The 26,113-nt window shown below is 33.5% G+C and overlaps 1 protein-coding gene across 1 annotated transcript in view; it reads right to left on the bottom strand.

Annotated features, from left to right (window-relative positions):
• LOC129229912 (calcium-dependent secretion activator 1-like) overlaps nucleotides 1-26,113 on the bottom strand; it is a 168,923-nt gene that overhangs the window by 79,357 nt on the left and 63,453 nt on the right. The window contains exons 15-17 of the mRNA XM_054864293.1: nucleotides 11,597-11,698; nucleotides 7,449-7,512; nucleotides 1,620-1,743 (exon numbers count right to left, since the gene is read on the bottom strand). Coding sequence (XP_054720268.1) covers nucleotides 1,620-1,743; nucleotides 7,449-7,512; nucleotides 11,597-11,698 — 290 coding nt within the window. The remainder of the gene's footprint in view (nucleotides 1-1,619; nucleotides 1,744-7,448; nucleotides 7,513-11,596; nucleotides 11,699-26,113) is intronic.

The raw sequence follows: 26,113 nt of genomic DNA, 5'->3' as shown, positions 1-26,113 counted from the left end.
TAGTCGTTTCAGTGGGACTGACGTCATAAAAACAACCAATCGAGTTAAATGGTTGCTCTATTTGAACATAACCCTTATTTATCGGCTGACTTTTAAAAAATTTTGTAGCCAAAGTTCTTAACTCTTTTCAGCATATTCAAGTTATTTCTTTAGTTACATATGTTTATTGTAGTGAAAGTTTACCCTTACCAGCTTCATATTTTGGTAAATTTAGGATGTGTGAGTAATTATGTTTATTTTGTTGGACTTTTTTCCTTCACATTTTGCATTTCTCCAGGTTTTTTAAATTATAATAACTGTCTTTTTCTCTCATTTTTTAAAACTTTTGAAATACATTTTGTATTGGAAAAGAACATGCTAAACTAAGATTATTTAGATTTATTATCATGAAACAGAAGTTCCAGAATTAAGAAAGTTTGCATTTAATGATTTTAACTAAATCTTAATTAAAAGCTGATTACTTGATATTAAAGAAACGGAATTGTCAGTATTTAGTAAGTCTTGATACTTTAATTTCACATACTCAACCAAGTAATATATGTGGTTTTATGTAAAAAGCTTATTTTTGTTGTACATAAATATTTTGTACGTAACCTATTAGATGTAATTCAATGTAACGTGAACACAGATTATAGTTGATAATGCATATATTTTAATCTTGCGTGCTAATTGAAAATATGCATAATTTGTATCAACAACTATTACTAGCATTAATGAGATACTTGGCAAAAATATGCTTTATTAGTATTTTGCAAACCCTGCATTACATGCATTTATTTAATTCTTAACGTGTTAGAAAATGATGTCAGAGTATTACAAAAACATCAACCTGACATCTCTTTCATTTTTGAGGTAGCCGGTGCAAGGCCGAGCAACAGCTAGTATGGTATATATTTTCTGTTCCTCAAAATAAGTAAAACCTGCAAGTAGCTCAACCAAGAAACCCCGTGCACATTTCTCCCATCTGGCAAACAGCAAACTATGAGAGTTCAACGAGCCTAATCCAAGCAGAAACAAGAATGAATGGTTGGTTGTCACCATGACATTCCACATCACCCTAGCTTCTATCCAGGGAGAGAAAACTGGCAAAGATACTGCGCCAATCCAAGCAGGCTTGGTTTGCTTGGGCGGACCACACGTCACTGGTACAAATACAAGTTTTATCATAATTCTTTTTCAATCTCAGGTCAAACTCTTGTGGCTCTACTGGCTTCCTCATGGGAGGACCATAATTTTATCACTACATAATACTCTTTGACTACAATTAATTGCATGTTATTTAATAATCATCAAATAATCAGTGTGAGGTTGGATTGCTGACCTCACAAATACACTGATCTTATCACAGAAAATCTGCAAGAACAATAATAATTAGCTAATTAATTTTAAGCTTGAGTGTTCCAAGACAGCTACCAAAACAATCTTTGTTAAGTTATTGAGCTAAGTTTAATTTCTAAATTTCATTAAATTGACAAAAAAAAAAAAAAACTTAACGGTGTGCATTTGAAAGAGTTCAAGAATACACTTTGTAGGTAGTTTGAAATCTGAAATACAAACTGAATGTCTTTATTAATTAAGTTCATAGAAAATGATACTGCAAAGACATTGTGATTAAATACCTTCTATTTTGGCCTGTTCAGATATTCGTGTGTAATTAACGAGGGCTGCATTTTCTAAACATTTTTTAATAACGGCTCGAACCTCATCTGCTGGTGCTGGAGTCATAACATCCTTCATTAAAACCTCAAAAGAAAGAAATACAATAATAACATTTTATAAATATCTTAAAAGAAAGGAATTTGTAAGCAATATCTTTCAGTGCCACATCTAACAAGACAGGACCTTTTCCTCAGGTGATAAATTCACTCTATTTTTTTGTGTGCGTGTGGGGGGGGGGGATTGTTGAAACGTGGTATAAAAACTAAAAAAATGGATAGGGGCAACAAATTCAAAATTCAGGATTTGCCCCCTTTTTTTAGTATTAAAAATAACTCAATACCAAATTTTCAAAACAGAAGAAATTTGCCAGAGTTTCATACATGCTTAATTTATAATTAATTAATGGTTTCTTGATTATCTAAGACTAACTTTTTAAATAGTAGTTGGCTGACATGCAAAACAAAGTTGTACCCAATTTTGATGTCTTCGAAAAGTTTATAGTTTAAAGTTGCTGTAAATAAAAAATCTAAATGTTATAAAAGCTTGTTTTAAATTTTTGCTTTTGCTTTTGAATTAGGGATTAGGTGTGTGACATTGGTTACTAAAGAAGCAAGAAAGAGGTAATTCAAATGAGCTTCTGTATTTCTTCAACTGCAGTAAAGATAGTATACCGTATTTTCCGGCCTATAATCCGCGGATAATCTGTTAAAAAAGTGAAATTTTTCGTGGTGCGTATTATAGGCCGGTGCGTATTATATGAGGTTTTTTTTTCTTTTACGCAAGGTGGTAAAGCTTCAATCGAGAAATCACAGATAGCAGCATGAGTCTAAACATAAACCGCAACTTATCTGAGTCATCGCTAATGCGCATGCACGAAGAGCTGAAGCGGAGGGAGAGAAAAGCGGTGCGCAGTAGGTATATGCTTCGAAATTACGATTGTTGTACGTTCGAGAAAAATGGCGAAGATGAAACGTGTTAGCTATACGGCCGAATTCAAGCTACAAGCAATTGAAAAGGCGGAAGAAGTTGGTAATAGGAATGCCGCTCGTTTATTCAACGTCAATGAAGCGAACGTGAGACTTTGGAGAAAAAATAAGGACAAGTTTCTTTCGTCCAACAAGAAGCGGAGATCTGACCGACATGGGAAATCCGAATGGCCTATGCTAGAGGAGCGCTTGAATCGCTACGTGATGGATGAACGGGAGCAAGGCCATCCTGTGTCTACAGTTAAAATTCGACTTAAGGCCCGCAGCATCGCTAAGGAAATGAACTTGGCTAATTTCAACGGTGGAGCGACCTGGTGTTTTCGTTTTATGAAGCGATATAATTTGTCCATGCGCCACACGACGACTGTTGGCCAGAGCCTCCCCAACGACTGGGAACTGAAGTCCGAAAACTTCCGGAAATTCTGCGCAACGACAATTGCGGAAAATAATTTCCAACTATCCCAAGTCATAAATATGGACGAAGTTCCACTCTCATTCGACTGCCCACCAAACAGAACTGTTGACTCACGCGGTGTTTCTACTGTGCACGTCGCGACGACAGGACATGAGAAGAGTAATTTCACCGTTGTGCTTTCCTGTGCCGCTGATGGGACCAAATTCCCGCCAATGTTAATTTTCAAACGAAAAACCCTTCCAAAGGAAAATTTTCCGAAAGGCGTGGAAGTGCGAGCAAACGAAAAGGGTTGGATGAACTCTGATCTTATGATATCGTGGTTACAGAGCGTGTGGCGTCGCAGAGCTGGCGCTTTTTTTCGTCCAACTGCTCTCTTAATTATGGATTCACTGCGAGCACATCTAAAGGAGGAAGTGAAAAGTGCGATGAAGGTGGTGTCAGCAAAACCAGCAACTATCCCCGGAGGTCTGACGAAGAAGCTGCAACCGCTGGACCTCGGGGTGAACCGCTCGTTCAAGAGCAAAGTCCGTGGCCATTGGGAGCGGTGGATTTCTTCGAAGGACCATCAGTTTACTCCTAGCGGCAACATGAAAAGAGCTTCATATGCCGAAATTGCGGAATGGGTGAACTCTGCCTGGAATGCTGTTACGCCATCAACGATTCGAAATTCGTTTCGTAAAGCGGGACTCATTGCTAGTGAAGGAAGTGACTCTGACGAATCTGAAATTAATATGCAGCCGGTCATTTCTGAAGATTTGTTAATGTTGTTTGACTCGGAATCTGATACATCTAGCTTTGATGGGTTTGATTAAAATAAAGATCATTTCTTGCGATATTTGTCTTATTTAGATATTTTTTACAGTTGCTAGAAGTAAAGGGTAGGTGAATATATTTTTATATTATACTGTTTTAGCATTTGTATCTGAATTTATTATATATTTTCCCATTAAGTAATCTGAATAATACAGCTTGGTTTATTTTATTTAAAATTTGTTAAAGGAATTAGTTTTTAAGTAGTCATTTTCATGAGTGTCAGCAAAAAATATATGTTAATATAAATATGCAAGTGTCATACTCTAATTTCATAATTTAGAGAAGTTGGACGAAACATCGTTTATAATTGAGTGCAAAATGATTTTCGTATGGTAGTATGTGTTGTAAGAAACCTACCGAACGGGGGCGTACTATACGCCGCCCGCGTATTATCTGCCGAAATTTTTCGTTTTGACAAAAATATCGCGATGCGGATTATACGGTGAATGCGGATTATAGGCCGGAAACTACACAGTAAACTTTTGGATTTTTTTCCCATCAAGGATCTACAAATTGTCTTCAGCTACAAATTCAATCCTCCTTTCTGAAAAAATATTCTATACTATCAAGAAGTTGCAAAAAATTTTGAAAAATATTTGAATTTTGATTGTAATTGTGCTAATTTCTCTAATTCCATCTTCTTCAACTCTGATTTTGATCATATTCTGACCGGTGATTTGAATTTTTTACAAAACAAAAAACTCATTAAACTTTTTAGTTTGGGTACTAAATATCGGCCTAATTTTCGTATTAATTTCCTAAAAGCTTTTAATAAGCTTACATTTGAACTTGAATATTTTTTAAGAAAAATCTCCCATTGTTTTAATGTTCCACTCAATGCATTTCTTGAATATAGACACCACTTTTTAATTGAACTGAAATCACGTTTACGTGATATTGCTAACACTGAATCTTCATACTTCCATCTTTCTGCTGATGAAAATAATGCCATCAATAATTTTAAAAAAGCTTTTGTCTTTACAGTTGTTGATAAAGCAAGTTCTAATTACTCTATCTGCTGCAAAAAATTATATGCTAATATTTTAAAAAATGAACTAGAAAAAACCACCACTTATGTTTCCTCCAAACTTAATGAATCCTCCATCATCAAAAAATTTGCTGCTGCTTACAAACTTTTTAAATTGCCACGTCCCGATTCTGTTAACTTACCTTACTTATATGCAATTCCAAAATTTCATAAAACACCTGTTGGATTTCGATTTATTTGCTCTGCCACCAACACCATTGGAAAAAATCTGAGTGTAAAGCTTGAACAATTTCTCAAAAAAATTCTTGAACAACTTAAACTTCAACAAATGAATTGGTTCTGGATTGTTAATAATAGTGTTGAAGTCATCAACTTACTTAATATGCTTGATATAAACCACTTAGAAACTTTTGATTTTGAAAACCTCTTCACCAATATCCCACTCGTTGAACTTTTTTCCTCTGTTTCAGAACTTTTTAATTCAGTCAAGGATTCCCTTGATTTTAATGAATTGTTTTTTCTTGGTCTTTTTAAATTTTGTATTTTCAATAATTTTTTCAAAAATGGTAATTCATGTTTTCTTCAAATTAATGGCATAGCAATGGGAGCTAATTTTAGCTCTACATTAGCCAACCTATTTCTTTTATATTATGAACGAAAATATTTAATTGACAATCCTTCCTCTACACCTCTTTGTTGTAGATACATTGATGACCTTTTGTGTATAAATTTTCCTATTTTTTCTGAACTCAGCAAAACTATTTATCATAGTTCATTAACACTCAAAAAGACCAATTCTAATCATAATAGCTTTAATTTCTTGGACATCAACATACAAATTGACTCAAATTGTTCCACTACAATCTATGATAAAAGACGTGAATTCAATTTCGCAGTTAACAGTTTACAAGATTTCTCCTCCTGCCTAAGTAAAAAGGTTTTTATTGGCATTATTGTTTCGCAAGCTATCAGAATTAAAAGAATTTGCAACACCATTTCTGCATTTAAGCAAGAAATTTCAGTACTCAAAAACTTACTTTTTCATAATAACTTCCCTAAAAATCTAGTTGAAAACATCTGCTTAAGTATAGCCTTCGATGAACATTTCGCTTCTTTTGAAACTGTTTAACTGTGTAAATGTATGATACAACCGTGACAAACCATTTTTTTAATGAATCACCGTAGTGGATAAATTTTTACACGTGCGAAACAGGCGACCTGGTACGTCTTTGGACTGATTTAAGGACTTGGTTTTTATATTTTTAATGTTTTGTTGACGAATGGATAGGCTTTTTTATCAGGCTGAACAACGGACAGGATATGTTTACTTGGATTTCAAGGTAAGACAATTTTGTTATTGGCAGATACTGTCCAGTGGAAGGCTAATTATCGGAACTTGTTTTCCTAATTAGTCGAGGCGAAACCCCCTGCTTTTAGTTGTAGGTTTGAGCTCTAGTTTATTGTTTTTAGCTTAGCAAATGGTGCGTTTGCCCATTGTTACTCTATATTACATGTACTGGAGCTTAAGCATTCTCTTCTAGTTTATAGTTAAAATTTTGGTCTTTTGACCATAATTAATGAATCCTCCACGGCTGATGAGCTCTGGATTCACTCTTTTTCTATTCCTACTTAATAGCTATTTGCATTTTTCCTTTTTATCATCATTTGTTATTTATAATTTGTTTAATATTTGTAATTCTGTTTGCTTAATTTTATATTTACTTGGCTTTTTAGTTTTGCTGCGTTGCGCATCTATGGGCTCTTGGTGTGGTGTTTTCAATATTTTTCACTTTTATTATTATTTTATATATATATATATATATATATATATATATATATATATATATATATATATATATATATATATATATATATATATATATATATATATATATATATGAGTATAAGTTGTGCAGTTGGGAACAAGAATGAGGTAATAGCCCAAATGTCAACTTTTCTGAAAAGTATGCCCAAACAACTTTTGAAAAAAAATAACTAGGAAAACCTGACATGTTCAAGATTTTAGTTGAACCCTTTTAAATAACCAAGATACACTTAAAAACAGAAACACAGTAATTCCAAACAGGGCTGTCATTTGAAATTTGTACCAAGGAAAAGGATCAAAAGCTTGAAACTCAATGCATATTACACAGAAAAAAAACAAAAAAAGTCCACATTTTTATAAAAACATTAATTTGTCAAAGCAAGTCAGGTGGGGGCATTTCTCAATCACCCCATCTGAAAGCTCTAAATGACGGGCCTGATACAAACCATGCCACAAAAATGTGTTTAATTAAAATCTTCTTTTCCTTTGAGGATTATACTTGTCTTCAAAACATAGACAAAAAAAAAATTCACTCTTTACTTTTTTCAAAGATGAAACCCCTCCATGTGGCAAAAACCTGTAGAATACAGAAAAGCTTGGTGGTTCATTAACATTCGTTTTCAAACTAATTTTACTCTAACTTGCATAATGCCATGTAGCACTTTGGTGTTCACAAGATTCAAAACTCTTGAAAGGGGGAGGGGGGGGGACTTATTCTATTCTTAATTGCTTTACCCATAAGAAGGGGATCATTTTACTTACCCGTTCTAGCAAAGATAATGTAGCCTTCAAAGCACCTTCAGGCCTTCCAAAAGGAAAACAATAACTGGAAAGAAATTTAACAGAGTAACCTAACGTATAAGAATACATAGCAATCACACTGAACAAATTCTTTTAAAAAGTCAAAGATTAAAACAGAAACATTTCGGGTTCATGTTTCACATAATTTAGAATTCATTCATTCCAAAGCACTTGTATTTCAAGATAGTCAAAGGAGTTTCTTAGCCATTAGACAAATGTATCGCAGCATAATTTTCAAGACATTATAGTACCAGTTCATCAAATAATTATTTTTAAATACAAATACAAAAGTGACGACCAGCAACAGGCTCTGGGCCCAGCTAGGCTGGTCCTAGTCAATTTACAATTCCCAGTAAAGATCAATGGCTCTTTTAAAAGTACCTACTCCCTTGCTCCATATGCGGATTGAAACTGAAGCTTTCTTGTGTATGGAGAGGCTTAAACGCTCAAATCAATGGAAAGCCTACTCTTGTTACCTTTCCTGAAAGTACTTTGATGAGGATGTACTTACTCATCCTCTTTCTGGCCTGCCAAGTGACTACATGCTTGGCGAGTATGCTTTTGATAAGCCATATCAGGTTATCTTTCCTTCTAGAAGTAACTGGAGGGATGTTACCTTATCTCATGGTAAAGATTGCACTCTCTCTGGTACACCGATGGTTCTAAGATGAATGAAAGGACTGGGGCTGGGGCTTTTTGTCCCGGTGATGGTATTGAATATTCCTGTCCTCTGGGCAAGTTTACTTCTGTTTTTCAGGCTGAAATTTATGCTATCCTGGTGTGTTGTGGTATTTGCCTGAGCCGTGGCTATAGCGACCGTTGTGTTCATAGATGCTCTGATAGTCAGGCTGCCTTAAACGCACTCAAGAAGGTTGTTATGACATCCCACATCGTTTGAGAGTGCTATAATTTGCTCTGCAATCTTGCAAAGCTGAACAAGGTTACCCTTTGCTGGGTACCTGGACACTCTGGAGTGCAGGGAAATGAAAAGGCCGACTATCTTGCTCGGAATGGTTCTGATATCCCTTTTGTTTGCCCTGAGCCAGCAATTGGGATTTCGAAAAATCTTATTAGAACTGCTGTTTTTGATATTTTTGGTAAAAAACAGTATAATAACTGGCGCAACCTTGATGGACAGCGGCAGGCGAAAGAACTGAATAGAGGTTGCCCTAGTATTAGGGCAAAGGAGCTCTTAAGTCTGAACCGCAACAGCGTCAAAAGAGCTATTGGATTCCTTACTGGTCACTGTACCTTGAAGCGGCATCTTACTATTATGGGCGTCACTGATGACCCAATTTGTAGAAGCTGTCGCTTTCATGAGGAAACTGTTGCACATATTCTGTGTGATTGTGATACCTTTTCTGCCTATAGGTTTGAACACCTTGGCGACCACTTACTTGATCCTTGGGAAATCTATGATATTCCCATTAAATGCCTGCTAATCTTTGCTACGGCTACTGTTTTTTTTAAAGATTTTTGTTTGGGGTTTAGTACAATAGACCTCTGGTCGCAGAGCTTGGCTCTGCTGAGCCCCCTCTCCTTCATTTAATTTCATTTCATTTCATCTACTCCCTTGCTCACCATCTCTTCCGGTAAGATGTTCCAAGGTTCCACTACCCTGCTAAAATAATAATTTTTCCTAATATCCATGTTAGCCTGAGATTTAAATAGCTTAAAACAATGACCCCTTGTCCTGATTTCAGTGCTAAATTTTAGCCCCGTAACATCTTTCATTTTAATAAATTTAAGCAACTGAATCATGTCCCCTCTGTCTCTTATTTGCTCAAGACTTTATATTTTTAGCTTTCTAAGCCTGGAATCATATTCTAAATGAGAAAGTCCATTTATTAGCCTTGTAGCCCGCCTTTGAACCCTTTCCAATACATTAATATCTTTCCTAAGATAAGGAGAACAAAACTGAACAGCATACTCCAAATGAGGTCTTACCAGACTTCTATATAAGGGCAGAAGAACTCCTTTAGATTTGTTTGAAATAGATCTATTGCTAAATCCAAGCATCTTATTGGCTTTGTTACTAGCTATGCTGCACTGTTGGCTAAACTTTAAATCCTGACTTATTAAGACGCCCAGATCAGTAACTTTTTCTGCCTGACTAATGACTGAACCTTGCAAATAATAACTTGTACACTTATTTCCATTCCCTAAATGTAGCACTTGACATTTCCCAACATTAACAGCCATACCCCATTTAACAGTCCACTCCGTAATATGATCTAGATCCTCTTGCAGCTGATTTGCTTGTTCTTCATTTTCTACACTCCCCATAACTTTGACATCATCAGCAAAACAATTCATATTCCCAGAAATATTTTTATGAATATCGTTCATAAAAACAATGAACAAAACAGGCCCTAACACTGAGCCTTGAGGAACCCCGCTTAAAACCTCACTCCAATTAGAATAAGTTACCCTTACAACTACCCTTTATTTGCTTCCGGTCAGCCAGTTTTTTACTCAAATGAAAATTTTCCCTCCAATTCCTATATCAGCTAATTTGCTAAGTAGAGCAACATGCAATACCTTATTGAGAGTTTATTGAAAATCAATGTAAACAACATCGACAATTTTCTCACTGTCTAAAGCCATGATAACTTTGTCATAGAAATGTAATAAATTACAGTCGAACCTCCATATATCGAACTTCCACATATCAAAATTTTCTATATATCGAAATTTCAGCAAATTTCTATGTTCATTACATAGAAAAATTGTTTCTATATATCGAAAAAATCTCTATATATCGAAAAAAATTTCGAGACATTCGTAGATTTTTTTTCCACTTCAGACTGTTTGTCTCATGAAAAATGAAAATTAGGGGAAAAAATTATGTTCAAGAAAGGTTGCTACGAAACTCATAAGAAATCTGGGGTTGAGAGGTGTGTATAGATAGGTCGTTGTTACGTTCTGGAGTTCTTGAATTCCTTCCAGTTTATTTCAACTCTAAGTTGTAACCAGTAACACTGTAAAATCAGTTTCAAGTTATCCCTTTTGTCTGTTGATTATCATTCCTAGTTTTTTAGCTTCAGTAAAAATCATTCAAGTGAAGTAGATTGATTTTTTACTTTTCCTTCGATTACACTGTCAAAACGAAACTCCCCTAATGTTGCAAATCAAGTAAATTGCAGAAGAATGAAAATGTCTGACAGCGCAAAAATGTAATTTCTGTTATTTTTTTTATTTTTCAACTTTCATTTAATCCGTTGCTCGTATAAATTAGAAATTGGGTTTTATACACGAAAATGAGCTTTAATTTTAGTGATTTAGGAGATTTGTACGATAAAATAAGATCGTTTCTATAAATCGAAATTTCTATATATCGAATTTTTTTCCGAAAATTTGCTACTTCGATATATGGAGGTCCGACTGTAGTTGCACAAGAATTACCTTTCCTAAAACCGTACTGAAAACTAGTTGATAGATTATTAGTCTCTAAAAAATTTACCATCTTTATTTTTATCTATGTTTTAAAAAATTTCCGAACCACCAAAGTTAGACTCAAAGGTCTATAATTTCCTGCACTCCCTTTAGACCCTTTCTTGAATCTTCATTGCTTTGAATAACTTTATCATACTTCATTAAAGTTATATAGACAAATTACACATTAGTTAGTAAGAAGGTTCTAATTATTTTGCTTAAATGTTTCATTTTAGTATGTATCTTACAAAACATCCATCACTTCTTCAATTGAATGCTCCTCACGTTCAACATTATAGAATACTTTTTTAAAACTTTCTTCTTCTCCCAACTGCATTTAACACAAATGGAAATTCCAAGTGGATTTTATCCAAAATATTTTTCATACATCAACATAGACCATATTTCAGTATGCAGTAGAAAAAAAACATTAAATCAAAATTTTAACTTGAGACAGAAAAAAAAGATACATTTAATTAATCCACAGGATTTGAAAGAAACTTTAGTAATGACAGTCAATATCTACTTCTTAAAATGATTATAAATGAAAAGAAAGACAAAAAAAGTTTAGTAGAATTGGTAAAAGGCATTTGCTCTTTGGCACTGCTAAAAGGAAAAAAAAAAGCATAAAAATAAATTTAAATTAATCAAAAATTGTTTTAATTGTGCATTACCGAAAATGAGTGATTTGATTCTCCAGAAGAATTCGCAGCCTCTCCTTGATTTCAGCAAAAATATCCTTTTCCTCTACAGTGACAGTTCCAATCCCATCTGGCCTTTAAAAAAAAAAAAACAATATTGCTTGCACCGATAGAATAAAAAAGACATCATCTCTTACTAGTTGGTACAGTACCTACACCAAAATATTTCATTCTCAGAAGGTGGTTTGATGCTTTATCCCTTCTCCTTTCTCGAGGCTCAAAAAAAGCGATTTCTCAAACTTAAAAATTCTAAAGAAATAGCTTGTTCTATATACATGCCAGGGTTCGTGATTTTTTTTTAATCAAAAAAGTCGGTTTTTTCTTTTATTGAAATAGGATTTTCTTTTAAATTTAAATCCGATTTTTTTACTTTTTCTTAATCTTCAAAAATTTGTATTTATCAATTAGTTTACAGTTATTTACTATTACTTTACAGTTAGTTGATTCAAATCAATTGATTTAAATCAATGATTTTTAACAAAAATCACTTGATTTAGATCAATGAACCCTGACACATGCCAGCAACAAAGTTTCAAACTTTAACTTCTGAGAATAAATGCTGTACCACATTAATGTTGGGATGTCAGGCACAAAATTTTTTTAGCTGTTATTTATTTATTTAGCAAATCATAACTGTTATATTTATTTATTCAGCATAGCTGCTATATTCATTTATTTAACACATCATAACATGTTTCAAATTCATGCAAACCTATTTTTAATTCAGGAAAAAAAATCTTTCTACAGTCAAACCTTGTTAAACCGCACCCCAAAAAACCGCCACCCTTTTAGTTCACCAAGAAAGACTGAAAAAAAAAAAAAAAACGTTCGTATTGGAATGTAGTACAAATTCCCTCACTAAACCTCCACCTCAGTGTCCGCCAACAACAGATTTGACAGAAACTATGTCCACAGCATGTTCAAATAACTGTTTAAACCACCATATCGAAAGCAGGACTAGAGAAGATAGACTATACAATGGACACATTTCAATGCCCTTTATTGAAAGAATGTCAGACAGTTCAAAGTAGAAGATAAACCATATACTAGAATGTGACTATGTACACAAAAACCATGCATATGTCACTTGCACCTGCCACTAATGCCCTTAACACATTTCTCTTGATTAGTCACTTGGTAAGTGTCCAGCTTTCTGTTTGCTCTCTGTCAGCATTCAGCTCCACCTCTACTTTCTGACTATGCCATTTACCCTTTAATCCATCCCCTGCCAATCTCAGTTCCCCAAGGAGCATTATTTTCAATGTCTCCAAGAATTCTTAACCTAAAAGCTTATCAGCTCTTCCACTTTCCTACTCTTCATTTTGATATTTTGTATTTATTCAGCTATGAAAGCATTCATTCTCCACCCCATCTCTGATCTGGTTCGGGGCTTGGGGGAGGGGGGGGGGGGTGTTGAGGCTAAACCATTGACGTCTTATGGAGGTTTTTGCAAACTGTTGTAGGTATCAGCATTCTATAACGCCTCGTTCTCTCATTTTGCAGTGTAAAAATATCGAAAACCATCTTAAGCATGCCCGAAAAAATTCTAATTTGTGAGTTTAAGGAAAAAAATCAAGCCGCAAGTCAGCAATCTATTGTCAATCATTTCTCTGATATTCTGGGAAAAAAAGTTAGTCAAAGAACCGTTGGAGATATTCTGCAGGAGAAAAAAAAATGGTTAGGATTAAAGAAATCATTACATACAGTCAAGAAGATAAAAACTGGCAAGCACAAAACTTTAGAAAATGCTCTACTCATGTGGATAATCTAAGTGAACGAAAATCACGGTGCTGTGACTGATGAAGATATAAAGGAACAAGCAAAAATATTTGGTAAAGAACTGAATGGTAAAAACTTTTTGTACAGTTAACGGTTGGCTCCACAGATTTAAAAAAAAAGGAATAGCCTGTGTTTGCACCTTGTCACGGTGAGACTGCTACAGTTGATGTCCAAAACTTAATGCTGAGAAAACAAAGCTAGCTGAAATTATTTCAAAACACAAGTTGAAAGATTTTTACAATATGGACGAATTTGGATTGGTCTTTGCGATGATGCCTTCCAAAAGGATTTCAAGTAAAGCCAAAAAAGGTGTGAAGAAGAAGAAGACCAGGATAACAACTGTGCACAGCACAAATGCTGATGGATGTGACAAACGACTTTTAGAAGTCATCGGTAAAGCCAAAAAGTCTCGCTGCTTCAAAAACTTTCGTCAGGAACTCTATGTGAAATATCGTTTCAATAAAAAGGCATGGATGAATTAAGTTGAATTTACTGACTGGGTGAATGTTTTTAACACCTTGATGAAAATGCAAAACAGAAATGTGCTGCTAATTCTCGACAATGCACCGTGCCAAATTAAATAACTGTCCAATGTGAGAATAGAATTTTTGCCACCAAACATCACAGGAATTCTGCAACCAATGGATGCTGTCATCATCAAATCGTTTAAGGCCCATTACAGACGGTTTTTGATAAAGAAAACAGTGGCGGATATAAATCAAAATCGTAAATGCGATGTTACGTGAAAAGATGCAATTTACTTAGTAAAAAAAGCCTATGAGTGTAAGTGAAGACACAATCAAAAACTGCTGGAAACATACCGGATTGATAAGAGCCGGTGCACATGTTGACCAACAGATTTTTCAAGACCCTGCAATTACAGCTTTCAATGAAACATTTCAAGAAGTGAATGAGGTGCTTAGCCTTGAAATGAACACTGATGAATTTTTAAACATGGCCATGACGAGCCAATATTTGAAGTATTGACAAATGAAGAAATAGTTAATTTTTTTAAAGCTCCCGAAGTATCAGACCACAGCGAATCGGATTGTGATGAAGAGGAATCAGAACCAAAAATCACTGGAAAAGAAGCACAGGATTGTGTCAAGAACTTAGACTCTACTTCGAACAAAACAAAAAAACCGACATAGAAATGATTAACAATCTACTCTGCCTAGAGAAAAATGTGGATGACTTATGTACCCGATAAAAAAAGACAAACCACTTTAGATAGTTATTTTTTTAAACATTAAACTGGTTCATGCCGGTAAGTTTATCTTTTAAATATTTGTGTTTGTTTTATTTGTTATCTTAGTATCCATTTTTTATTATGATTCAATGGGAAGGAAAATACATATTTTTAATTATATTTTCTTAAAACCATGCATTTATAAAGGACAGGGGAAACCTTGTTAAACCGCCATCTTCGAGTTTCGCCAACTTTTGACCCGTCACTAAGGTTGGCGGTTTAACGAGGTTCGGCTATACAGTCGAACCTGTCTATCTCGAACCTGCTTATCGCAAAAACCTGTCTATCTCAAAATTTTTTAATTTCCCTGCATTTTCAGCCAAAATTCAATGTATTTGTCATGTTTATCTCGGAAAAAAAAATCCCGAATACCTCTATCTGGGCTTGACAGATTTGACATGTGGGGTGACTTTTTCAAGTTTGTGGTTAAAAGTCATTCAAATTAAAACCTGTTTCACTATCTGGTTTAGTTACTGTTCCGTAAGTGATCTCTTGCTTGAAGTTGTGATTGCATAGAAAACCGAGATGATAGGCGTGAAAAGAAAGCTAAAGATTTTTTCAAATGATGAAAAAGTGAAAATTCTAGAATTTTTGGACGGCATAAAATTAATGAAGAAAAATGAAATTGCCGCCAAAGTTAAGTATGTATAGGCCAAGATGGGTTTTCAGCCATTACCAACCTCAAGAGGATAGTTAAAAAAATCAGGCACCGAAAAACAATGAAAAACTATTTTGCTTGCAAAAGGTATGCTTAAAATTTTATAACTGTCAAAATGATTCCTTAAACTTGCAATAAAGTGCTCAGTATAAAATAGTAGAATAAATACCTAACAAAACTAATACGGAAGAATTTTAATCTTTTGCATGTATAGTCTTTGGTATAAAATTCAAATTTTCATCATCAGATTCCACATTTCAATAAGTTTCTCAAAACCTCTTTATCTCGATTTCCCCCCCCCCCCCCGTGAAATTTGAGATTGACAAGTTCAACTGTATTATAAAATATTTCTAATTATTTTAATGTGTTTAATTATAAGCAGTATAACAAATTAGTAGCCTCGAGAAAACGACAGTCAATCTAATCATGATGGCAAAGTGATTTGATACTTTAATTTGCTGCTTAGTTGTTGCTTACAAATCTGATTTTACAATACAGTACTGATGCAAGAATTTTACAACAGGGAGAGAAAAAAATACACAATATCAATCAGTCATCACTTTAAAGTTTTCTGTCTTTTGTAATCAAATCATTAGAAGGTCCTTAGTTTTTCTCCCCTTTTAATTATTTAGTTACTTTAATATGAGTGTTATATTGATCTCGAGACTTGAGATTTCAATATCAGACATTATTCATGAATAATATACAGTAGTTTTTTGATGAAATAAATATTGTAAAATAAGTTAAACTAAATAAAAAGAATGCAACTTTCATTGGTGTTTGAAGGCAAGATATAAATGTTAATACAGAAAAAGAAAATAACATGGTAGAGCAAAAATTGCTTTTATTTAAAAAAAAATTAATTTGTGGTTAAAAGTTCATGGTAAACTAAAAAATATGCATTTTTATAACTATTCATTGAGTCAATAAATCTACTATTTGCATGATTTTGAAAGAGTAGAAATTTTAATAATTGCTGATATCTCAGTATTGAGTTACCTTGAGCATAACAGAGGTGAAGTGATGAGTCTTGAATTGCTTACTAAAATTTGTAAAGAGACAAATCTTAAAAGCTTTATTATCTTGAGTTTTATAAAAAACAATTTAAAACGGCGTGTTATATCCATCCAGCAAACCGAGAAAGTCAGATATCCGAGACAGCAATTGTTCCGAACATCCCTAACAATTGGTTCTTTACTGTACTACTCAAAATAGCTGTTTTGAAAGAAAGAAGCTGCTATTGGTTGCTCTATTTTCAAATGAATTTAACGGAAATTCAAGAATTTACTTCCATTTTCTTAACCCTACTGGTTGTTGAAACTAAAAACAAAAATTTTGCAATGGACATACATACAAATTAAATTGCATACATGAATTCTAGGTTAGAAGGAACCCTTTTATTAATGCAAAACACCTGTGCTTTAAAGATTAAAGACCTCCTAGTATTGTCATCCTTGAAGTTCACAGGTATTTTTTGTAATCAAGACAGTTAATTTATATGTTTGTTCATTACTTTTGTTAATGCTTCATTAATTTACCATACATAAATAAACATCTGACATTTTAAATGAAGGAATTACCAACCTTTAAATGCACAAAAATTGCAAATTATTGCAGACATGTGTTTTGGGGTTACAAAGAACCCCTTTTTCAATGCAAAGAAGTGTGAGCTTTTGGAAGAAAAGTCATCCAAGGAACTCTTTCCCTCGAATGACTTTTCATCTAAAAGCTCAAACTTCTTTGCACTGAAAAAGGGGTTCCTTGTAACCCTAAAACACGTGTCCGCAGTAATTTGCAACTTTTGTGCGAAACTTTCGTAATAAATTCATTTAATTTTCATGCACAAAGGTATTTATTTATTATTCACATGACTTCTGTTGGTTGTTCTTCGGAATGCTAACAACAGGTTGTCTGAATTTGTTCAATTAGATTTTAATTCTGATACATTTTTGCATTTGGCTTTGTGAAACACATCTGCATAAACAAATACTAAGGTGGCGACCAGCAACAGGCTGAGGGCCCAGCTTGGCAGTGCCAGGTCAATTTATCAATCCCTGATGAAGATCAAGAGCCCTTTTAAACCTATCCAACCCATTGAAGTAACAGCTGCTCTTCGTAAGCTATTCCAAACACCTATGTTCCAGTCAAAGTAGTAATTTTCCTAATTTCAAGGTTACCTCAGTCAGGTCTGTCATTTAGGGAGGTCAGAGGGGCCAATTGAACCTTCTCTCCCGTCTGAAAAAATCATGTTTTTTTTTTCTATTGAGTACACACCCTTTGTGCCCCAAACCAGCCGTAGGTGGGGTTAGGTCTTTGGGGGCCAGGCCCGTCCCTATACCGGTCCCAAGCCCGGGTAAATGGGGAGGGTTTTGCGATGGTGTAGCATCCACGCATGTAAAACGACCACTCTTTACTTACGTTTGAGCAGATTTGTATCTGCCCAGTGGCTATCGAGTGGAACAGTGAGTAGGCAATGGGCACCACCGGAGTCAGGTCCGTACCTGGGTCCACGGTGTCTAGAGTCGTAAGTGGTTTAGTTCTCGTTCCCTTATGGGTAAGGGGGCCCCGGCCGAAAGGTCCGTTCTCTGGAAGCCCCAGATGGCATAGCAGAGCGGGGTTCCCTATTGTGTACCCTTTGTGCCCCCCCCCCCCCCCCCTTCCTGCAAAAATTCGATGTGACGGGTCTGACCTTGGCATTAGAAAAGTTTAAAACTATGAGAGGTCAGTGAGGCAAATTGATCCTTCTCTCCCGTTTGAAAAAATAATGTTTTTAAATAGAAGTGGGTGTGGTTTTTATTACTTTCTAATACAATTTGTATTGAGTACACACTCGTTGTCCCCCTCCTCTCGTGGAAAAATTTGAAATGCTAGGCCTGATCTTGGTATTTGAAAAGCTTAAAACTACAACCCCTGGTTTTACATACTTGAATTACAAAAATGTCTAACTCAAATATAAGAAAGTATCTATGGTCCACTAATTTAGAATCAATAATATTCAAGAACATCAGCATAACAATATGCATGTACTAAATCATGAATTTACAGGAGCAGATTGTTACCTTTTTGGACTCCAGTTCTTTCAAAACAAAACAAATTGAAAGATACTATAAATATCCTCTATGTTAACTGGATAGTATTAAATTATGTTAGCTGAAAAGTTGCACACAAAAGAGCTGATATATAAAACCTCTCAAATGCGGACACTAACGGGACAAAATTTTTTGTCCACAATAGAGAGGTGTCCATAGGACAGGGGTTAAATAATGTTATTTGCCTTGGAATCGGGGAATTGAAAATTGTCTGCATGAGAGGGGTGTCCGTTAAGAGGGGTTTTACTGTACATAGAAATGCAACTTCATCTTTCTGAGTAAATTAATGTTTAATTACAGATCATGTATGAAATGAGAGTAAAATTTACTTATTCTTTTTTTTTTTTTCAAAATATCTTATTGTTAATAGAAATTGTACAACCTTTCTTTTGGCTAAGACGTTAAATATAGTTCAAAACAAGAATATTTATAAGAAACAAAAAAAAAAAAATACTGATGGAGGCTAGAGAGATAAAATTAAAATAGGCAGTCCTTTGAAAAGAAGAATGCACAAAAGTTAAAATCATTGATATACGAAATTAACATCAACATTGCAGGATTTACTATCGTAAACATGTGCAATGATAAGTCTCAAACCAAAACGCCTTGAAAATTACTAATATGTGTATAAATTAAATGCTAAATGAAAATAATGAAGTGTGATGCTTTGGTTGAGACAGATAATGATTGATATAGTTTTGAAAATTATTTTCAAATCAATACAAATGTACAAGAATTATTTACTATTTTTGCATATAGTACAATCAAATACTTCATAGTTCACATACAAGAAATATGCATATTATATAATACATTACTGAAAAAAATTGCAGTAACATTTTTTAAAAAAATGTATGCATATCAAAAAATAAAATTCAATGGCAAATGTAATAAAAATCGTGCATGGAAAACATTATTTTCCCATTCCTCAGAAAGTTTAAAAACTTTTACAAATTGTGATACAACATTGCACCATCATTTACAGCCACATTATACTATCAAAAAATATATAATGCATCAAATACTCAATACTGCAAAAAAGACAAATTTTGAATGAAATGTTTTTCCACGGAAACAAAATTTAACATACTGGTACTTTAATTACAGAACCAAAAATTGAAAAGATGAACTAATAAGAATAATTTTTCATTAGAACCAAAAAGTAACCATCACTAAGAAATAATACTGTAAATAAAAATGCTTGTAATCTAAATGTTGCTGAATCAGTATGATATTATTCTTAAAACTCTTTCTCAGATGTGGACGCATCACACATATGTACACTCATCGTTTAAAAATATTTTGCTTTGGAACAAAAAAGAGAATATTATGCTTCCCAGTTTCAATTCATTGGGAGTTAAAATAAGGTTTAAGAGTGTGCTGAAATGCAAGAGCAATAAAACAGTTGTGTCTTTACATAAGAATAAACTTACAACGCAACTTCAGCAAAAAAAAAAAACTTTTTTTTTTAAAGTGTCCAAACATTTTCTATGTTTTGAACTGTCCGCTCTGTTGCATCCATTTCAAAAATAAAATCAACAGTTACATTGAATCTGGCAAAATTTTTTGAAAGACTAAGTATTGTAATTGCTTAGTTAGCTACATTGAATTCTAGTCAACAAACTAAGAGAGTCTCTTTTTTTCTGATGGTTCATTTGAGTTGTTGAATATCCATTCCTTTACATTTGCATTCATAATTTCAGAAAGGTTCTGGTTTGGGTTTCTTCCATGAAATTATCGACAGAATAAGTTGTAGACTCATTATTTCATTTTTTGCTGGTCCTGTAATGGTAACTTTTCTTTATTACTAGAATAATATTTTATGAGGCTTATTTCTCCACTGTGTTACATCAAATGGTCAAAAAATTTAAAAACCCTTCATAAATTACTCATTTTCAAACCATTGATACTTAATTCTGCACAAATAAATGGGAAGAAAATTTTTTTTAAAATGTGATTAGCAAGTAGAAATTACTAAAATTGATATACAAAATTCAAAAGTGTCACACACAATTAGCACTGTTATCAAAAGAATGATCTTTATACTATAACAACATTAGTTAACCTATCAGAATGAAAAAAAAATTTTTTTGAGGGAAAAAATCAATGAACATAGATTCAAATCTTTTTGACACTATAAAACGATAAATTAAGAGGTAAATATAGTAGGACGATAATTTGATGGTAAGAATTGAACAAAAGAAATATAATGACTAAAATTACACCGTTTTGAAATATTTAAATAATACAGTCTTCATTTATCTGAGCTTGGGCAATTTCCACTGTATCTTAATGACTGTAAACTTACTCACATTTTAAAGGAAATAATGATTAGTTTCAGAAATATACACATACATAATACAAACCAAAAAAATCAAAAAAGCTTTTCCACAAACTACTAAAAGATTGAAACTTGCATTTAAAAAAAAATGTGAATAAATCACAAACAGAACACATTGCATAATGCCTGATAATTATAATTGAAATGTTAATAGTTATGTTTCAATTAAAATAAACAATACAGTATAGAAATAACTGCAGACATTTGTTAAAATATTGGGGGAAAGTTTTAAATTATATTTTAAAACATAATGCTGCTAGAAAATATTAGCCTATTATAACGAATACACTGACTGTACAAGAAAACATCAAACTATGCATATCAATTTGCACCCCTTCAAAACAATTCCTTAGTAATGAAAAAAAAGAAAGAAAAGAAAAAGATAATATACAGTGAAGTACCATTTACAAGTTTTTGAAGGGCTTGTATGAAAAAAGCATACAAATGAGAAAAACGAATAATAGGTGTATGTTAATGTGTATCAAACTCTGCAGGGACCAAATTAAAAAATGCATAATTGATAAAAACGTATAAAAGAGAAATGTATAAACGGTAATTGACTGTATATTTATTTTTAATGCTTCCAACAAAACTTTTAGAAAAGCTTTTATTAAATAATGTAAAATTCTGCAAAAATCTTTATGATTTAATTAAATTCCTTAGATGAGCATGTTCACACAGATAAAACTTTCAATAACTAGTGAAACAGAAGATATATTGTATACTCCCCCTACCCTACCTCCAACCTTCTTTTCAACTTCAAAAATTTACAGGGTTCAATGAAAATAATACCATGAAATGCAGTAATCTCAAAAGCTCATATTTAATGCACACTACATTACAAAGCTGTAAAACTGTATTTTTAACACATAAGATGGATTTACTTTTTTCGTTGTTTGAATTTGATTATAAACACGCAGCACTGATGTTGTTGCTTCTTGACGTTTTGATACGAGAAGAATTCACCAGGTTGAATCGAAGAACATATTGTCGCCTCAGAGCAACAGCAAGATATCTTTGCGTTATTTCTGGGGTTAAAAATCTTACTGTTGCTCTGAGACGAGGATATGAAAAAACAGCACTTTTTAAAACCCACTAAAAACTCTTAAAGACGGGTAAAAAAAAGAAAATATCTTATACATCTCAGGAAAAAAATATGCATTATAAGTTCAAAATCATCTAATTAAATGATTCCAAGAATTTTACAGGTCTGAATTTATGTGCATTAAATTTTAAGTTAAAGCAATGGTTCCCAATCTGCTTGCCATTGGATAAACATTCTGTATAAACAGTCTGAAAGTGTATCATAGCAGTTTGAAAAATTTCAAGGAATTATCCATATAAATAAAGAAGAGAATGTGTATGTACATATGTGTGTGTATGTTCCTTATACAAATCTAGTTTAAGGCAGACCTCAACCAAATTTTTCTGGCAGGTACTTATGTACAAGGCAAGGGTTACGAGAAAGGGGGGGGATGGCAATTGCCAAAAAAATACCTATTTTGAGCCCAAAAATGGCATAAAATAGCTCTTATTATATGAAATAATTATTGTAGTGTCTCAGTTTCAGTCTCATTAAAAAGCCCGTAACCCCCCCCCCCCTCAGCATATTTTCTGTATTCAGATTTGAAAAATTCAAGCGTGCAAATTAACCAGGAAAAAAGTTATAAGCATTTTTATTCAAGCACTCCTTTAAATCAATTTTAAATGAGATATTTATCATCTACGGAAGCTATGATAGTGAGCGTGAAAAAAATCATTGAAAAGAATATATACCTGTGTCCATTTTTTGCTTTAGAGTGAACAAACAAAATTCTTGCTTTTGCATTGAGGCTTTTCCATTAATGGAAGGATTTTAAATTTTTCCTTTTTTATTGTTATTTGTGTTTTATTAGTTTTTTTTTTTTTTTTTTTTGTTCTGCTGGAAGAAGATAACCAAGGATCTCAGTTGTATTAAGGGAACTATTGAGTTTAATCTTATCGGGACTTTTAGATTTGCTGTTAATGTTATTTAAGTATGTTGTTGTGGATTTTGAGGTACTGTCTTTGTTAGTCTAATGTGTACTAAAAGAGAATATTGAACTTATTCAAAAGGGAATTTGTTGAAGCCATTGTTCTGATTCTCATGGGATTTAAAAAAGAGAATGTTGATGTTATTTTGAAAAAAATTTCTTGTTCTGAAAGGGGGGTTTAGAACTATTCTTCTAATCTTTTAGTATTTTTATTTAAATTTTTGAGAACTAACTCTTGTTCTATCAGGGATTCTTGGAAAGTGATGCCCCTATTCTCATGGGAATTATAGGGAATGTTTTTTTCTGTAATGAAAAATTTTGGGAACTATTGTCCTTATTCTAATGGGAATTTTTAGATACTGTTTTCCTTATTCCGATGGAGATTTTTAACCCAAGAGAGATCGCTCACCTAACAGAGACAAAAGAGATTGTGCGGGGTGATTGAGTTACTCCAATAAGTTTTATCTGAAATTTTCTATAAATCATCATTTTCTATCTTTTCATAATCTGCAAGTTTACGTTTGCAGGCCAGTATTCAGAGCGCAAAGCGATATAAATGAAAGAAGAGAGCTAGAGAACGCAAAATTACTCTGCTTAGAATGAGAAAATTTGAAGCAGTAACAGTTGCATGGGGAGAGTGAGTTACCCCATTAACATGCGAGTTCCATAAATGATTGCTTCACTCACAGAAATAAAAGAAACGTAAAAATAACACTTCGCCTACAAAGAGGACTGTTAGATAGGAGGATACTGAAAGGGTGATTGACTACGAATAAATATTTACCCTGCGACAGGAGTCTGGTTAAGAATGGGGTGACCGTGCACCCTGCGCAATCTCTCTCGGTTAAGGACTGTTGCCCTCACTCAGGTATGGATTTTTAGGATGTAATGTTCAGATTGTACTAAGGATTTGGGAATAGTTGTCCTAATTCTAAATTTAAAAAAAAAAAAGGATTTATAAGGTCTGTTGTCCCTATCCTGGGACTATTGCCTTTTTTTCTAATGATTTTTTTAAAGCTAGAAACATGTTCCTTTTGGCTCATGTATCCCAGGGGCGGCAAATAGGGGGGTCAAGAGGGGGCGGTCGCACCCCCAAATTTTTTGAGCAGAATGATAGAAAATGGGTGAATTCAATTTAGGTAAGTCGATATTCAATGTTCATTTAAAAAAACGCACTGGTTCTCAGTAACTATTGATGAAACTCGACACATTCCCAGACTAAAAAAAGTGTTTTTCCGTTATTTGGATGATGAAGTATTTTCCGGCCATTTTAGAACATAGAAAACTGATAGAGAACCATGGTTAATTTTGACTAAAAAAGACATTTCCTCATATAGGCTAAATATTTCATACTTGTGTGCCCAGTGTATCGATGGTATGTCCAATATGAGAGGCCCTTGCAAAGTGATGTGGATGCATGATTTTCACAAGAAAATTCCTTGATATTTTACATTCACTTTTACGCTTATTTTTTAAGTGTATATTTATTTAATGAGTGTTCATCGCTTTCTTCTGCTAGAAACACGTTTCAGCTGCTCATGCATCATATGCTTTCATAGAAATTTCTTATAATGCATGTGGTTATTGAATTTAAAAAAAAGAAACATTTCAACAAATACCTTTTATGGGACTCTATAATTATGCAATCTCAGAGTGACACAAGATACTATTCAAGAGTTAAAAGCATAAAACCATTTCTCCGTAACTTCAAAGCAGTGTTTTCACGACTGGGGGAATTATTTCAAAACGATTCCTTCAATGGTGGGAAAAGCTCATGCCCTTTAGCAAGTATGACTTCGTTTGAACTTTTATTCAATTTGTTTGTATTGAGGAAAGGTTTTTAAAAAGTTCAGCCTATCAAAACATCTTCAATCCGCTAACCTTAATTTTCTGGCTATTCAAATCTTAGTTCAATCAAAAAAAAAAGGGGGGGGGGGGTGACAAAAATCCACATGATGATGTGAAGTCAAACATTGATTTTTTAATAATTGTATGAAGTAATAGATTCAGTTTAGAATGAAATTAACACAAGATTTGTTGATAATTTTTTTCTGTATGGTTGGCTCTATATTATCTGGATTGGATTTTCAAAACGAAAAATAAAATGTTTCAATTATGTGTAAAATTTTTAACATGAGGCAAGAAAAATTACAAGCAATAAACCGACAGACCGGTTATCACACCTAGAAACTGCAGTTCCGTCCTTGTTATGGATTCATCAGCCCAGAATCGTGAATAACAGAGCTGGAGGCAGATGACATCTCATTGAAGCTGAGAACACCGACGAGACTAGATTATTCAATAATGAAAAATTAAGCTCCTCACAATTTTTGAAGTTACCTGGGTGATTTTGAAGAGCAAGATATAAAAAGTGTTTTCATATATAAGTTTATTACTTCAATTATTTTTTAACTATTCCAATCAGCTCAGCTAGTAGAGAAAGTTTTTTCTTTTTTGTGTCTCAGGAGGCCAAAGAATTATTTTTGAAGCACAATGGGCAAAAAAAAAAAAACTTTTCTATTTTGCTGTACTGGCAAAACAGCACGACACTGGTCACCGATAGACTAGTAACACATCCGAAATCCAAAAATCATGCAATAACACTTTTCCAAAAGGTATTAAAACTTTAGCATCGAGATGTATTGTACGATAACTTATTAAAAAGGGAATTAAAATTTTAATTGTTTCTAAATACAAATTTTTATTCATATTAAACCGATTTTATGACCACTTCCTCTTAACTAATGTGTGTTTGGGACCGCACTATTGTAATACATATTTAAAAAACTCGACCTCCCAAATGAAATGCTGAAATGCCGCCCCTGATGTATCCTATATGTTTTTTTTTTTTTTGACATAGATCAATGCTACAGGAGATATTGAGTGGCTTCAAACACAATCTGACGGGAATGGAGATTTTTAGGGAGTGGTAACTTTATTCACAAAATTTCATTATTTGAATGGGAATATTTAGGGACTAATGTCGAAATTTCAATGGGGATTTTTAAGGATAGTTGTCATTATTTGGACTAAAAATTTTAAATTTTTTCTCTCTCTTTCATTTAAGCCAGATTGTCGAACATGTGTCACTTCACATAACTTTTATTTTTGAGGTTGACCATACAGAGCCGGGCGGCATATAAGCTACCTTTACTCCTGTTCGGTCATAGGAAAATTTCAGGCCCTCTCATTCACTTATTCGAGTGTCAATCAAAGCTTCAAAGCTGTGACGTACTGTTATGTTGCTAGTCCTTTCTCGCAGTGTTTCATGTTTGTAATCTGCTAAATACAAATAAGCATTTGCAAATGAGATCTTTAATTGAATGTTGCTGACAAAAGCAGCATTATTATTTCCAATCAAT

Source organism: Uloborus diversus, chromosome 9 (genome assembly GCF_026930045.1).
Source record: "Uloborus diversus isolate 005 chromosome 9, Udiv.v.3.1, whole genome shotgun sequence".
Taxonomy (NCBI): Eukaryota; Metazoa; Arthropoda; class Arachnida; order Araneae; family Uloboridae; genus Uloborus; species Uloborus diversus.
This window is presented reverse-complemented; position numbering and strand designations above follow the sequence as displayed.